The sequence below is a fragment of the Rattus norvegicus genome, chromosome 12 (genome assembly GCF_036323735.1).
Source record: "Rattus norvegicus strain BN/NHsdMcwi chromosome 12, GRCr8, whole genome shotgun sequence".
Classification (NCBI taxonomy): Eukaryota; Metazoa; Chordata; class Mammalia; order Rodentia; family Muridae; genus Rattus; species Rattus norvegicus.
Window position 1 is genome coordinate 44344339 of NC_086030.1, and position 16449 is coordinate 44360787.

General features: G+C 49.2%; 1 protein-coding gene across 6 annotated transcripts in view; it reads right to left on the reverse strand.

The window, feature by feature from the left end:
- Positions 1-16449, reverse strand: part of Nos1 (nitric oxide synthase 1) — a 180361-nt gene that overhangs the window by 68328 nt on the left and 95584 nt on the right. For all 6 annotated transcript variants that reach the window (XM_039089060.2, XM_039089059.2, XM_063271041.1 and 3 more), the window contains 2 exons: positions 2499-2627; positions 561-706 (listed from right to left, as the gene is read on the reverse strand). In XM_039089060.2, coding sequence (XP_038944988.1) covers positions 561-706; positions 2499-2627 — 275 coding nt within the window. The remainder of the gene's footprint in view (positions 1-560; positions 707-2498; positions 2628-16449) is intronic.

A 16449-nucleotide genomic window follows, 5' to 3' on the forward strand; every position in this document is an offset into this window, starting at 1 on the left:
AGTATGTGTGAATGTGTATGTGTGCATGTGTGTGTAGGGGTATATGTGCACGTGTATGCATGTGTGTGCATGTGTATGTATGTGCACAGGCATGTATGTGTACCTGTGTGTGCATGTGTGAGTATGCATGCATATGTGTATACACATGTCTGTGTGTATGCATGTGTGTATGTGTGAGTGTGTATGTGTGAATTTGTGTGTACACATGTATGTATAGCATGTGTGTGCTTGTGTACATGTGTTTGAGCATGTATTAAAGGTTCGGAGCCCTGTGCTACCACCAGGTGACGGAGCCTCTAAGCTGGGGAACAGTGAGTGTCTTCTTCTAAGTCTCCCCACGTTACTTTTTGAGGCAGGGTGTCTCATTGCGCCTGAGCTCTCAGTGAACTCCAGGGATTTGTTTGCCCCTACTCTCCACTGCTGGAGCTGCAGACGCATCCCGACATGCTCTCCCGACATGCTCTGCTTTCACAAGGGTGCTGGAATCTGAACCCAGGTCATCACGCTTGCATGGTGAGCATTACCCCCACTGGTCCAGCCGCCTTGCCCCCTGTACTTGCCTCTTAATGGATGAGTAGTATTGGTCGAGAAATTCTTTGGCTAGAGGGAAGAGCTGGTCCTTTGTGCGGACATCTTCTGGCTTCCGCGTGTGCTGGGAAGGCAGCATGATCGAGCCCATGCAGATGTGCTCTGTGCACCCCGTTTCCTGAAGGCCAAGATGGATGTGGGTAAGAGTCTGACTTCTCCCCACCAGGGTTGGCAGATGTCATGACTGAGAACTGTGGTGCCCAAGTTGTTTGTGCTGGTCAATTAGGGAAGGGGCCTTTTTCACTGGGACACACAGCTATGGGTGCAACAACCTAGTGTCTATCTGCCTCTGTCATCTCTACTGTCACCCCTATTATCAATAGTCTCTCCATCTATCACCTATCTACTATCACTTATCATACATATAACCTCTACGTATATATGTATCTATGTTTCTATCTATTTATCTATCACCTATCATCTATCTACCTATCTATGTTTCTATCTATCTATCTATCTTATCTATCTATCACCTATCTATCTATTATCTATCTATCTACCTATCATCTATTTTTTTGTTTTAAGGCAATATTTCATGTAGCCCAGGCTGGTCTTGAACTCACTGTGTACCTGAGGTTGGCCTTGAGTTTTTGACTTTCTGCCAAAGTACAGATATGTAACCATCACACTCAGTTCCAGAAAAAATATTCCATTCTATATTGATCAAAGAGAACTGATAATGGTGGCGGCATCATCATCATCATCATCATCATCATCATCATCATCATCATCATCATCATCATCATCACTGAGACGGGGTCTCGTGTAGCCCAGGCTGGCCTCAAGCTCCATATATGGCCAAGGCCAAGGGTGACCTTTGAATTTCTAACCCTGCCACCTCCACTTCCTAAGTATAGAGATGACAGCCACATACACTGGGTATGTGTGGCTTATTCATATCCAGGGCTATGCAGATGCTAGGAGAGCACTTTGATCAAGCTCCACCCCCCCCCAGCTCCTAAGATCGTGTTTGAACACACCCTGTGGCAGGTCGATGTCTGAGGTAGCCATAGTTGTTCCTTGTCATGCACATTCATTCTTTGCGATGTGATTTTGCAGCACCTCTCCTGAGATGCAGCCTGTCCCCTCACCCCTTACGTACACATTAGTCTGAACCTATAGAATGTAGCAGGAGTGACCCTGGGCCACTTGCAAGCCCAGGACTTAAGAAATCTTGTGTGTTAAGAGAAAACAGAAAGATCTTTCATACTTCTGCAGCCCTGGGGACAGACTCAAGCTTGCTTCCTGGAAGAGGAGAGACCACACAGAATGGAATCTTCTCTGCCGGGGCCATCCTAGAGCAGCCTAGCCTTAGCTGCCATCTTGGGTGACTGTAGGTATCTGAGATAGACCCCATCACCATCAGACATTTCTTGGCTGGGCACACAGAGCCTGGACTTTTAAAAAGTGATGGTTGTTTTCAGCTGCTAAGTTTGGGGCCTGCTTCTTACGCTACATTAGCTGACTGAGACATCACTCCTTCAAGAGCTTCGTATTTTAACAAAAAACAGAAGGCAAAGGGTTGGAGCATTGAGTATTTAGAATCTGGCATAGAACAGAGTCCACAGTGTGAAATGGAGGAAGGGCTGGCTTAATACCCCATCCATGATGACATTGGAGAGGCAAAGGACACTCAAGGACCCTTACATTCTGCTGGGGGCAAGGTGCTCACCTAGAGAGGTGTTAACTGATCGAATAACTCATTGATAGAAAATCCAGGGAGGTCTGAGGCCACGCCAGCTGTGACCCTCTGGCTGTTACAGCGTGGGTGGGGACTCTGACCTCTCATGGGGGTGGGCTATAGGTCGTGTTTGTCATGTTCATCATAGTCACATTGCCATGCACAGGATCCCCCAACACAGGTGCCATTCCCCCTTCCTCTTGTGAGGTGAGTCAGTCCCGACACTCACCAGTGTGCTCTTCAGGTGCAGGGTGTCGGTGAGGACCACGTCCGTCTCCCAGTTCTTGACCTTGAGGAAACGGGGGCACCTGGAAGGGCTGCCGTTCTTGGTGGGAGACTGTTTCCCCGAGGTAGGGGACTGGGAATGAGAAGGAAGTCATCAAATGAGGGGCCGTTGTGTCTTAACTGAGATGCAAAGACTTTGCCTTTTCTAGAGTTTTCTCTGGGTTACCTGCTCCCTTCCCAGTGAGAAGGGCTCAACCTTCCCTGAGACCAACAGCTTTGCCTATGGAAAAGATATACCATGGCAATGAAAAATGTTACAGATTTGATCTGGGGGCAAGGAGGCAGGAGATCAAAGGTGACCGCTTCAATGTCTGTCACAGAGTCAAGACTATCTAGAATAGACTTAGATTCTAATCTTTAGAATACCACACGGAGACCCGGTGGATGTTTGTTGAGTGAGTCAACAATGGAGCAGAAACTACCAGGCTTTGAATAGGGTCCTTTGAGATGTAGAAACCCGGTTGTTTGCTTAGTGGGCACACCACCATGTAATGGGTAATGCAGGGAAGAGGCGGGTCTGACCTGTGTGACTCACGTATTTTCTGTCTTAGGGTTTCACTGCTGTGAAGAGATACCATGACCAAAGCAACTCTTTTAAATACAACACTTAATTGGGGCTGGCTTACAGGTTCAGAGGTTCAGGCCATTATCATCAAGGTGGGAAAATGGCAGGATCCAGGCAGGCCTGGTGCAGGAAGAGCTGAGAGTTCTACATCTTCATCTGAAGGCTGCTAGCAGAATACTGACTTCTAGGCAACTAGGACTAGGGTGTAAAAGCCCACACCCACAGTGACACACCTCCTCCAACAGGGCCACACCTACTCCAACAAGGCCACACCCACTCCAACAGGACCACAAATCCTAATAGTGTTACTCTCTTGGCTGAGCATATTCAAACCATGACAATATCTGAGTTTCAACTCACAAGCTCTCACAGGGACACCATCTTAATTTCCTAACTCACAGCCAAACAAGCTCTGTTAATGGACATATTGGTGACCCCGCAGTGCCCTTCACCTTCTGAAACAGGAGAGAAAGGATCCACAGATACAAAAGTGATATGAGATGGGATGGGAACAGGAAGGAAGGATGCTGGCTAAGTGGAGAATTCGGGTGAAAGCAAGGGCCATGATGAGCTTGTGGAGGTCAAAGGACCAGGGGTCTGGGTGTATGGGGGAGTTCGATGTGCTGGGGGGTGCTCAGCAGTAAAGTATTTGCTTCACCAAGCACAACAGACCTCAGCTTGGTTCCCAGAACCCATGAGAAAAAACCAGGCCCACTGATGTGCAGGGAGGCAGAGACAGGAAGACACTTGGGGGACTGGCTGGCCAGCCAGTCTAGCCTAGTTCGTGAGTTCTGGGCCAAAACTGTGTCAAAGAGTAAGTTAGATGTGTCTGAGGAATGATGCCCGAGGTGACCTCTGACCTCACTACACATACACGTGTGTAGATGCTCATGAAACAGAAGCAAAGCCCCAAGGGACCAGAGCAAGGAGGCCTGTGAGGTGGACACACACAGTGAGGGAAGAAATAGGACAGGAAGGTTAAAAGTCAAGCTTGTGGCTCAGGCTTGGCGGATCCGAGGCAGGAGGATTGCTGTGAGTTACATGATGGAGCTAACGGCCTTGATCTTTGAAGTGTAGGGTGTGGCAGGTTGATGGGCACCTCTATCCCTTACCACCGGGGATCAGAGAAACTAGGTAGGTCAATGAAAGAACCTGGTAGCACACTAGATACCTCACTGGGCTGTTGTACTTTGGTTTTGGTCACTGGTGACATTGGATGACCGGGGAAGGGATAAATGCGAAGGCGAGTGTAGGAGACAGGGGCCCCCGCAAACAGGACACAAAGGGCTTTTCTGAGTGGGAACCAAGGTCTCCAGGCACTGAGAACCATGAGGCTGGAGAGGGCACTTGTGGACAGGGGGTGGCCACACTCATCTTTCCTGGCTTTGTGTCCAGCCATAGCTTCTGGGTGGGGGACGCTAGCTCTAGCTGGAGGCTTGGTGCCCACAGACAGTGCAAAAACCTTCCTGAACTCATTCTGCTAAGGGGTTTGTAGAAGCCTGAGAGAAAGACCTGGGTACTCTGGCCTCCAAAGGAGGCTGAGGGTCTGCACACAGGTGGCCAGGACAAGTCCGTAACTAGGGAGCAGGCATGGCTTACTAACTGTTCTGAGGTAGGGGTCTCGGCTCTGTAGTCTGTGTGCCCAGCCAAAGAGTGCCTCCGTGTTTCTGTAGAACCCAGGAGCAAGGCATGTTTCCCAATTTTTAAGCCGTTCAGTATAAAACCACACACAAGAATAGTATTTTGTAGTTCATGAATGTGATAAGAAGCCAAAGTTTCAGTGAAGAGTTTTGCGCTGGTCACCCTGTGAGAAGCCAAGAGTGAACCCAGCCTTTCACGCATACCAAGTGATTGCCCGCCCCACTGAGTGACATCGCCAGCTCTCCTTTGACATATTTTGGGGCAATTTTGCTTAGTTTTCCAGATTAGCTTCGTACTTCCAGGGTGACCCTGAACTTGTCATCCTCCTGCCTCAGCCTCCTGAGTAGTTGGAGTCACAGGCCTCTGCCATCAGGCCTGGGAGTCATGGGCCTCTGCCATCAGGCCTGTGTAGAGTCAGAGGACCACCTTGGGTCTCATCCCAGGCACCACGCACTTTATTTTGAAACAGGGTCTCCTACTGGCCTAGAGTCCACAAGCCGTGTCGGTCAGTTGCCCAGTGGAGGGGTCCATTCATCTCTGCTTCTCCAAGTGTAAGTTGCAAGTTCAAGGTACAAGCTCCATGTCTGTCTTTCTTGCTGCTGCAGGTGGCTCATTAGAAATAGCCAATAGAGGGTTTGGGGATTTAGCTCAGTGGTAGAGCGCTCGCCTAGGAAGTGCAAGGTCCTGGGTTCGGTCCCCAGCTCCGAAAAAAAGAAAAAAAAAAAAAGAAATAGCCAATAGTCTAGGTGGGTCTGAAGCTGTTTTTCTCCTGCCTCGACCTCCCAAGCATGGGGGTGAGGGGCAAGAGTCACCACGACCAGTATTTCCTGTATACACCTGCACACCCTGTAGACACCTGCATGTCCTGTGTACACCTGTATGGCCTGTATACACTTGGCATATCCTATATAAACCTGCACATCCTGTATACACACCTGCATATCCTGTATACACCTAAACACCCTGTATATAGCTGCCCAGCCTATATATACCTGCATATCCTGTATACATCTGCACATCCTGTATACACACCTGCACGTCCTGTATATACCTGCACGTCCTGTATACACCTGCACATCCTGTCTATACGTGCATGCCCTGTCTATGCTACACACGCATGCCCTGTATACACCCCCACACACCATATACCTGCATGCCTTGTATATAGCTGCACATTCTCATAACTTTTATTTGGGGGACTTGAACTTACTATATAGTCAAGGACGACTCTGAACTTCTGATCTTCCTGTCTCCACCTCCAAAGTGCAGGGATCACAGGTGTGCACCACACTCCTGTTCTAATCTTCATATCATATACATTTACATATCTACACAAAGATTCAGATCCAGTTGTCTCTTTGTATCTATGAAAATAGGGGCTAAGACCCCCATGGATACCAGAATTGCAGTCCCTCAGTCAATCAAATTAAAGAAAAAGCCATCTTCTTGGCCTACAACCCATGCACCCCCTCTTACAAATATTAGGTAAATAGTTCTAATGTTATATAGTTTAGGGGAATATGACAAGAGAACGAGTCTATGCATACTTGGTGCATATACACACGTACATGACACATACACATATACATACATACATACACACATATACACATACATGCATACGCATATAATACACACACATATATATATACATAAACACACATATACACACACTTACACACACACACACACACGCGCGCGCGCGCACACACACACACACATACACTCACCAGTTTCCAGGAAATGGATGAGGGTATCATGCACACTAGGCCAGGACTTTACCACTGAGCCTCATCCCCAGCCTCCAGCCATAATTTTTTCCCCACTGGATATTTTCAACACACAGCTGGCTGAATCAGTGTATGTGGCTTCAAAGACACAGGAAACTGACTTCCTCATCTGCCTTCTCCTTGTTTAGCTGCCTCTTCCCCAGCTTGTGAGGAATAAGCATTTGGGGGCCTGCATTAGGCTGAGTTGCATCCCCCAAATATACATGCCAGAACCCTAATCCTTTGGTGACAGAAATTTTTGGAGGTCATTGAAGTTAAATGAGGTCTTCAGGGTGGGACCTTTATCTGCTAGAATTAGCAACTTTATGAGATTAGTCTCTCCGTCCCCCTCTCTTGCTTTCTCCCCACCCCATATGCCTTTCACATATTAGAGACACAGTAGGAAAGACCCTTCTATGACCCCTTACCACAGTGGTTCTCAATCTTCCTGATGCTGTGACCCTTCAATACAGTTTCCCATGTTGTGGTGACCCCCAAATATAAAATTATCTTGTTGCTTTACAAATGTAATGGTTGCCCCTATTATGAATCGTAACATAAATGTCTGATATGCAGATGGTCTTGGGCGACTCCTGTGAAAGGGTCGTTGACTCCCAAAGGGATTGGGACCACAGGTTAAGAACCACTTCCTACCCAGAACTAGGCTACCCTGACAGCCTGATGCCAGACTTCAGCCTCCAGAAACCTGGCAATGAATTCCTAACATTTAAGCTGTTACATGTGTGGGACCATGTGGGCTCAGCTTGAACAGATTAACACAAAGTTTACACATCCTTGGAAATGTGGAGTGACCTAAATGTATGGCCAAGGGCTCTGCTCAGGTCCCGATTTAGTGGGGACAAGAGATCCATCAAGATGCTTGATGTGAGGGAGTGGTTGATAGAAGCCAGGGGCAAGTAAAAGAGGTGCCTAGACTTTTCCTGGGGGTCTTGACCTGATAGACCCATTTAAAGGAAAAATTCATCCTGACACCTAACCCAGAGGGCATCCCAGCTCAGTAGGGAACCTAACTGTAGAGTGCTGGGTGTTTCCCCTAGTGATTTCTCACTAATAAACGAGCTACAACATTGGGCTGCATAGTCTCTCAAACCCCCGAAGTATAACTCCTACAGAATAAATATTGCTTTCACACCACAGTGAAAATGAAATGCTAAGTGAAGCCTTTTTGTAGGTCAGGACTGGCTATCTGAGATTGCCAGGATTGTGGGAGGGAGGGGGTGAGGACTGAGAGTCACCAGGATGTATGCTTTCTCAACAGTGAGGCAAGGGGGGTGTGTGGGGTGTGGCTGGGTAAGGGGGCGAGGCATAGCTGGAAGTTAGATCTTCAGGAAGCTGGGCTGAAGCTGGGATAAGCCTGGTGTACAGGAAGAACAACTGACAATCTGGGGGTGTAAGAAAAGCCGAGTCAGCCTGGTGGCTTCCTGTCTGGGTCACAGGAGTTCCAAAAACTCGATGAGGCACCAGCAGACTCTGGGAAGCAGGGAGGAGAATTTGGAAGCTGGATGTATTGGAGGCAGGAAGCCAGGCCCTCAATATGACAGGAAGATGTCAGATCAGGGGCCAAGGACTTGTACTTCCCAATACTTGGGTTCCCTCAAATCCTTACATTGTCCCATAGGTCAGCACCTCTGAATGTGACCACGGTGGCTCACCTTGACTGTCACTTAGGAGGATGCAGAATCACTATGGAAACAGGCCACTGGGCGCATCAGTAACAAAGTGTCCAGATTATGCTAGTCGCAGTGAGAAGGCAGACCCTAACTGTGAATGCCACTGTCTCATGGGCTGAGGGCTTGGAGTTGAATACTAAGGAGAAAGATGGCTAAGCACCTGGCATTCATTTCTCTCTGCTTCCTGACTGGATACAATGTAATCAGCCGTCTCAGGTTCCAGTGCCATGTCTTTGCCTCTACCGGGGACTGTATGCCTCAAACTGTAAGCCAGAATCAACCCTTCCTTCCACAGTGGCTTTTGTCTGCTAGTTTGTCACAGCAACTGGAAAGGAATTGATACAGTATCCCTAACTGAGGACAGGGTCCCTATAAACGTAACAGGTTAGAATGAGGCCACTATACAGTCCTTGACTTAACATGGCTGATGTCATGTAGAAAAGGGGAATTCTGGGACAGACACTTCCCTATCCAGAGAGGCGGCCTTGGGATTATGAAATTGGGTCTTACCAGCTATACAGAGAGGGGCTATTCTGCCAACATCTTGAGTTGGGCTCCCTCTGTCATAACTGTGACACAAAGTATACAGTTGCCAGGACTGAGGTATGTAGCCTGGGTGAGTGAGCCCTGGAGCTGAGCCTGAACTTGCCTAGAATCAGCCAGCATCTCCATTCTTCCCTGCTGGCATCAGCCACAGCTGCTCTGTGATAGCCCTGACTCAACCTGCCTGTTCTAGACTTATCCTGAAACGAGGACAGCAAGCCAGGACTAAGCTGGGCAGCGGGCCATCACACCACAGGGGCTAGATGCCACCTCCTGTGATCTTCCTGCAGCTCTTGTCAACATGTGGGAACCAGTTCTTCAGGATGGCCAGCCTAACCCAGTTATGGACCCTGGCGGTGTGGTAGCTGCGAGCATATGGCTGCTTAGAGGGTGGAGCCAACTGTTTTCAGGACCTGGAGAAAGATTTCTGTGAGGTGTGGGCAAAGCATTCTGTCCAACAGGATCCAGTCCCTGCAGTGACCCTATGGACACCTGCAACCACTCACCATGTCACCTCTCCCCATGCTACTGTGCTCCAGTCTGTCACAGTGAGGAAGAGGAGGACCCAGGAGTTAGACCTGTGGGAAAAGTGGCATCTCAGACCTCTGAGATGGAGAGGCTTTTAGGTAGAATGCGAGCAAGGGAGGGATGGCTCGGTTTCTGAAGAGTTAGCTGTGCAAGCCTGAGGACCTGAGTTCAGATTCCCAGCCCCCATGGAGAAAGTGGGTGTTACAATGTGTGGCTCTGACTAGTTGGTCCAGCCAAAATGAGTTCAGATTTCTGACTCAGAAACCCAAGTGGACTCATCCACTACTAACCACACTAACTACATTAGTCGTGTGTATACACATATACACACACACAACCAAAAAACTCCAAAAGGACACGAAGCTGGGAGGGAGATGGGGGTGTGGAAGTTGGGGAGGGCTGGAACATGGGACCAGGGATAGGTATTAGCATGATACAATGTATGCATGAATGGATCTTTAAAGAAGGAAAAAACAGAGTGGTGAATGATTGAAAAGGACACCTGGCGTTGACCTCTGGTCTCCATATTCACACACACAGGTGCGCGAGCATCCATACACATATGCCCCTGCACGCCTGTGTGCCTACCCACACATGCACCCCCGAAAGCAAGAAGACTTACATCGACCCTATCCTGGAGAGACTGCTGTGTGTTCCTAGATCACCCTGAACTTGGTCCCATGACTACATCAGAGTGGCTACGTGCCCCTAGAAAGTAATTTTAATAACGGATCCTCCAAGTTTCCATGGCTTGTTCCCATCGTCGTCCTGAGTGTGAACTTGCTAATATGCATGTTAAAACATATACGTTTAGGTGAAGGAAGGAAAGGCGGGCTCTTTAGAGCTTCAGAATCTCTGTTGGGAAGCTGGTGGGCCATAGCTATGAATTGGGAAAGGGGTGGGCAGCTCGGCCTGAGCTAGGGTTATAAGAAAAGGGTTTTTGATGGAGAGCCGCACAGTGACTCACATTGAGAGAATTCTCCCCGGTTTCCCATCAAATGTCATGGCCTCGCTAGGTGGGACAGAGTGCACTGAGCAGACCGGCTATGGAAACAAACCATCAGCAGAATTTGTGGAAGTTCCTACAGAGCTGAACCCAAACATTGGCACAGGGCATTCAAACCCCATTTCCTGGTTCCACCCTGGCTCTGACCCCCAGATAGCAGGACTTGGTGTCCGTGTGTGTGCATGTGAACATGTATCGTATCTCTGACTGTTGGTACACATGCATGTGGATGTAGAGTCCAGAGGTCATTATTATTTCTTTGTTTGTTTGTTTCTTTTTTTTCTTTTTGGTTCTTTTTTTCAGAGCTGGGGACCGAACCCAGGGCCTTGTGCTTCCTAGGCAAGCGCTCTACCACTGAGCTAAATCCCCAACCCCTTGTTTTGTTTTCTTTTTGAGACAAGGTCTCTCTCATTGAACATGGAGCCTGCTGGCTAGTGAGTTCTAATAATTCTCCTTTTTCTGCCTCTCCAGCCCTGGATTACAGGTGTATACTATGGTGCCTCACTTTTTTACATGGGCGCTGGGGATTTGAACCTGAGTCCTCATGCTTGTGCAGCAAGCACTTTACTGACAGAGCTATCTTCCCAGAGCTGATGACTGTCTTTTGATGGAGGAGCCTAGAAAGACCAGGCGGTCATCAAACAGACCGCTCGGGTGGAGGGAAGGAAGGCATCAGCAGAAATTCTGCCACTGCGGTGTACAGAAGGCCCTGCCGCCAGGAGAAGTTTCTGGAATGCATGGTTTTGAAGGGCAGCAGGGCTCAGCGTAGGCAAGCTGACCCAGATGAGGTGGGGCAAGGGAATCAAACATTGGCTTTGTCTGAGAGGGAGTCAGCTCAAGACTCAGGAGGTCAGAGTTGGCTCTCAGGGAGGAAGGAACCCGCTGGCGCCCTGAGATTTCAGCCAGATCAGAGCCAATGGCGTCTCTCAGGGCCAGTTGGGTGGACCATGTTGGTCACGTGGGTGTATGAGTCTCTGAGATGTCAGCATCACAGTAGTAATTTCTGCTGTCTGTACCTAGCTCGCTTTGGAGTGATGCTTTGAGAAGCCACGGCAAACAAATACTTGATGAAGAGATGATAATCAGGCAGTAAACTTTCAGAGCTGTGGCCGCACTGAGTTTCGTCTGTATTTGAGCCATCTCTTGCAAATGCCTATTTGCTGCTCAGCAGGGCCCAACCCATGAGCAATCTACAGACTCTGGTCTTCACTGACAGATCAAGAGACAAAAAGGGTCTGAGAGGCCAGGTGACAGGGCTGGGTGTGTGTCCTTAGAGAACAGTCCCTGGGAGACACAGGTCATGATGCGGGTGACAGAAGAACCATGATAAGAGAGACTCATAGTTTTCGTAATCCCCCTGCCTCAGGTCAGTGATATAGTAATTAGTCAAGCTCAGACTGTTAGGCTTGGTGGCAGGTGCCGTTAGCTGCTGAGCCATTTCACCAGCCTCTGTTCCTGGCTTCAGCGAAAGAAGTTTTCCTTTCTCCCTCTTGCAATGAAGGGCATTCGCCGCAGGTCTGGTGACCATGGCCTTCATTATGTTGGGATACTCAGTGTCTATCCCTCCATTCTTTGTGGGCAATTACCATAAGGGACCATGATCTTATTTTCTGGTGACCTACTCCACGTGAGGCCCTGCTGAGTGGGGACTCCGAGGTGGTAGGACTGTCTCCAGCACTTAGCGATCCTCGCTGATTCAGTAAATCTCTGTGCCTCAGTTTCCTCTACTATAATATAGGGATGACAGAGGTGTGTGCTGTGTGGTGCATGTATAAGATGCGTGCGTGCATGCGTGCATGTATGTCTGTGTATGTGTACATGCATGAGTGTGTGCATGCGTGTGTGTATGTGTACCTGTGTGCATATGCGTGTGCATATGTTACACACTTGACTGTGCAGGTCACGTGTTTGTGCCTGTAGAAGTCAGAGCAGGATGCAGGGTGCCAGGAAGCATCAGTTCATCTTCTATACCCTTGAACCAGGGCCTCTCACTGAGCCTGAAGCTCACCATGCTTGTAGCCTGGCCAGTTAGCCAGCTCCTGTGGATCCTCCTGTCTCCAGCCCTGAATCCTACCAGGCCTGGCTTTTTATGACGGTGCCAGGGATTTGAACTCAGGTCCTTGTGCTTGCTTAACAAGTGTTCCTACCGACTAAGCCACCTTGCCAGCCCAGGCTCCTTTGTGCTTTAAGTCATCTTTAGGAACATTACCCTAACACCTGGTATTGCCATATAATGTAGGAGGTAATAAAATGATGATCTGTATTGTTCTGTATAGACGCAATTTTGTGTGTATTTTTGGTCTGTGCCCCAGTAAATCCATGGGTACATAACTGAGGCCTGCAGGGTGCAGACAGAATTACCCTGGGTGGGGCTGAGGATGGAGAGAGATGGCAGTCCTGAAGTACTCAGTACAGCACTGACATTACTCAGTAAGTACCAGGCATGGTTGCTATGGTTGCTATGGTTGCTATGGTTACTGCCATTATTTAATAGTCTAACCCATTCCATCCCCCAAGATGCCTTCTGATGAGGATTAGCCTTAACTTCACGCTAACTACTCATTTGATGGAGGTCACCAGTGAGGACCGAGCCATCCCGGCCCCACCCATGGCACTATCGGCTACCATGCTATGGTCACAGAACCCTCGGCTCCTCTGATGGCCGCACGTCCCCATGGCTGTGGTGTTAACCACCGTGGTCGATATTTTTATTTTGACATCACTAACAAGCTTGGGTCAGGGCCAATTGGGGTTCCCTGCTGAGGTGGTGTGCTGGGAGCTGGGAAGCAGGGCGTCTGCTCTACTCCTTGGTTGCCCAGACCCACGGGGCTGCTGTCCCTCCACCCTTCAACAGTGCACAGTACATCCCCAGACCTCAGGTCCCCTGCGTACTGGGGAGTAGGGGCTCAGGAGCCTGACCCCTCCTGCCTTGTAATTTGGGAGCTCCCCAGAGGCTGAGGTGCTGGTGCTCCCTTGGAAATACAGAGATGGTCCGATCTACGCTGGATTCTGACATTTTGAAAGTAGCCAGGAAGCCCTGGATCCCCAGGGAGAGGAAATGCCTGCTCCCACTGGAATGAGGGTGGGGAGGGAGTTACAAGAAAGGCCACCGCAGTGACCATCTGATCATTTCAACCACCAGGAGGCTGGAGACAGGATGGGGTGCTGGGAGAGAGACGTGAACCCCAGGGGAGAAGCCATTTCAGCCTGGAGCCTTCTGTGTCTCAACGCTGTGGGTTGGATAAATGATGTATTAGACTCTGAAAGCGGACGTCTGGCTCCAGACAGCATGAAGTTATTTCTTCAATAGGCGAGCAGCCAGGGGCGTGCGAGGGTCAGACCATCAATAAGAAGGGGTGCCGAGAAGGGCTGGGTTCCAATCCTAAGGTCCTACAGAGGGTTTCGGTTTAACATGGCTCCCACAAAGCTCATGTGTTTGAACAGTAGTCCACTTCGAGTGGTGATGTTTGAGTGGCTGGGAGCCCGGCTGGAGGAAATGAGTCGCTGGGCGTTCAGCACTGAGACTATATAGCTCTCCTCAACTTCCTGTTCTAGCTCTGCTTCCTGATCTGTCAAGATACGAGCAAGCAGCCTCACCCTCCCTCAGCTGCTGCAGGCAAGATGGCTCCCTTAGGCCTTTCTTGCCTACCCCGGAACTGTGATACCAAAATAACTTCTCCCACAAATCTGCTGGGTCAGTCATTCTGTCACAGGAGAGAGAAAGGAAATGAACACGGGGAGAGGGAACAAGCGGCACTGCTAGCAAGTGACAACACACACTTGGTCTTGCTGAGATGGTGACCATAATGGGTGTCAGGGACTGTCAGGAAGTGGAGAGTCTATAGAAGGAGGATGGTCTACGGAGTCGGCTGTCCCCCCCATCTCCAGTGGTGGTTTGAATAAGAATGGCCCCCACAGATTCTCATAATTGAGTGCTTAATCGACCAGGGAGTGGAACTTCTAAAAGGATCAGGATTATGAGGTGTGGCCTCGTTGGAGGAAGTGTGCCACTGGGAATGGATTTTGGGGTTTCAAAAGCCCACACCAAGTCCAGAGTCTTACTCCGCCCCCTGCCAGTCATGGTTTGAATATGCTCGGCCCAAGGAGTGGCCTTATTAGGGGGTGCGGCCTCGTAGTAGGTGTGGCCTTGTAGTAGACCATGGCCTTGTTGGAGTGGGTGTGGCCTTAGTGGAGTAGGCGTGTCACTGTGGACTTGGGCTTTAAGACCCTCATCCTAGCTGCCTGGAAGCCAGTCTAACACTAGCAGCCTTCAGATGAAGATGTAGAAGTCATGGCTCCTCCAGTGCCATGTCTGCCTGGAGACCACCATGCTCTCCTCAACCACCATGCTTCTCTGCCTTGATGATAATGGACTGAACCTCTGAACCTGTAAGCCAGACGAAATTAAATGTTGTCCTTCTAAGAGTTGCCTTGGTCATGGTGTCTGCTCACAGCAGTACAACCCTAATAAAGACACTGTCCGTGGATCAGGAAGCAACTCTCAGCTAAGATCCAGCACCTGCCTACATGCTCCATGCTTCCCTCCTGATAACGGACTAAGCCTTTGAAACAGTAAGCAAGTAAACTCTCATGACAGTTGCCTTGGTAATAGTGTCTCTTCACAGCAATAGAACAGTGACTAAGCCCCTAATCAGATAGGCTCACATATGGCTAGATAGTGTACATTTTAATGAAGAAATGTATTTTTGTGTAAAACCTTGAAACAATGACAAGAAATTAAAAATCAGGTTCATCTCTTAGGCTCAACAGACTGTACACCCGACAAACTGTCCCCAAGCCTCCATCCGGCTGAAGGTGCCACTTCCTGTCTTTGTCTCGGGAGGGTTATCAGGACACACTTCATTTTTAATAAAGGATTCTATAAACTAGTGTAGTGGTGCACATTTGTAATCCCAGTGATTTCAAGGCAGAGGTTTACAAGTTCAATGCCAGCCTGGCCTAAAAAAAGCCGAGGGCTGCTGACAGAGTTCAGCCTATGGTACTTCGTGCATGCCACGTCCCGGGGTTTCCATTCTCAGGACAGAAAGAAATGATGAAGGGATTTTTAAAGAGCACAGTTGTTTGTTTTATTGTCTGTGAACAGGGGCCCTGATGTTCCAATGTGGGCTTGGTTTGTTTGTGTTTGTTTGCTGGGGTGGATCCAGTGCCTCCTGTTTGCTAAGCACATGCTCAACTCATGCGCCCGCCCCAGCTCCAGTGTGGCCCTGATTTTTGAGGACAGTTTAATGATGCTCATCCACAAACATTCCTGGGTTGTCACAGGCTGAGGGAGAGTCAGCCAGGAGGATCATGGAATTTCCCACATGTTAGCCACTAGAAGCCAAGGAATGCCACTTGTGCTGTGGTTCAGGCTTGGCTCGTCCTCCTCCGGAGTCCTGGCTCTGATGGACCGAAAGGCTCTGTTTGTGCGCAGGTGCTGAGGAAAGGGGTTGCTACTCTCCCTCTTCCAGACATCCCATGGATCACCCCACTCCTGCTGCTGGGGGTGAGGAGGGATTGGTAGGACACATGGGCTCTTTTTCCAGGGTCACTCTGGCCTGGCCCATCAGTCGCCCAGGCAAGAGAGACGAGGCTGCTGATCTCCAGCCAAACCAAAGCAGTCTTAGAGAGAGAGATGGTGACTCATCTGTCAGCACACATCTCAGCAGACTGGCAAGGACTGAAACACTTGGTAACAGATGGAGCTGGCGAGGCTGTGGGCAAACAGCCCTACCCCCAGCCCCGGCACTTATCTGGTAAGATGGGTACAGCCACTGGGCTGTAAATGTAAACGGCTTTTGACTCAACTTTAACGGTTCTAGGAATTTTTCTCTCTCTCCTGGTTAAGTCTATTCACATGCCAAATGAGGTATCTAGACAGTGCCACATGGGACAGCATTGTCACAGCCAAAGAGTGGCAATAGCCCAAGCGTCTGTTAGGAATGACTTATTCAAGAAAGGATGGCATGGCGTCATAGTGGAATATTATACGGTTGTGAAAAAAGAACCAGGCCTGCTCTAAAGGCTAATTTTTATGTCAACTTGACACAAGCTAAGAGTCACTTAGAAAGAAGAAACCTCAATTAAGAAAATATCCCCAACCAGATTGGACAGTGGGCAAGCCTGTGGTGCATTTTCATGATTGATGATTA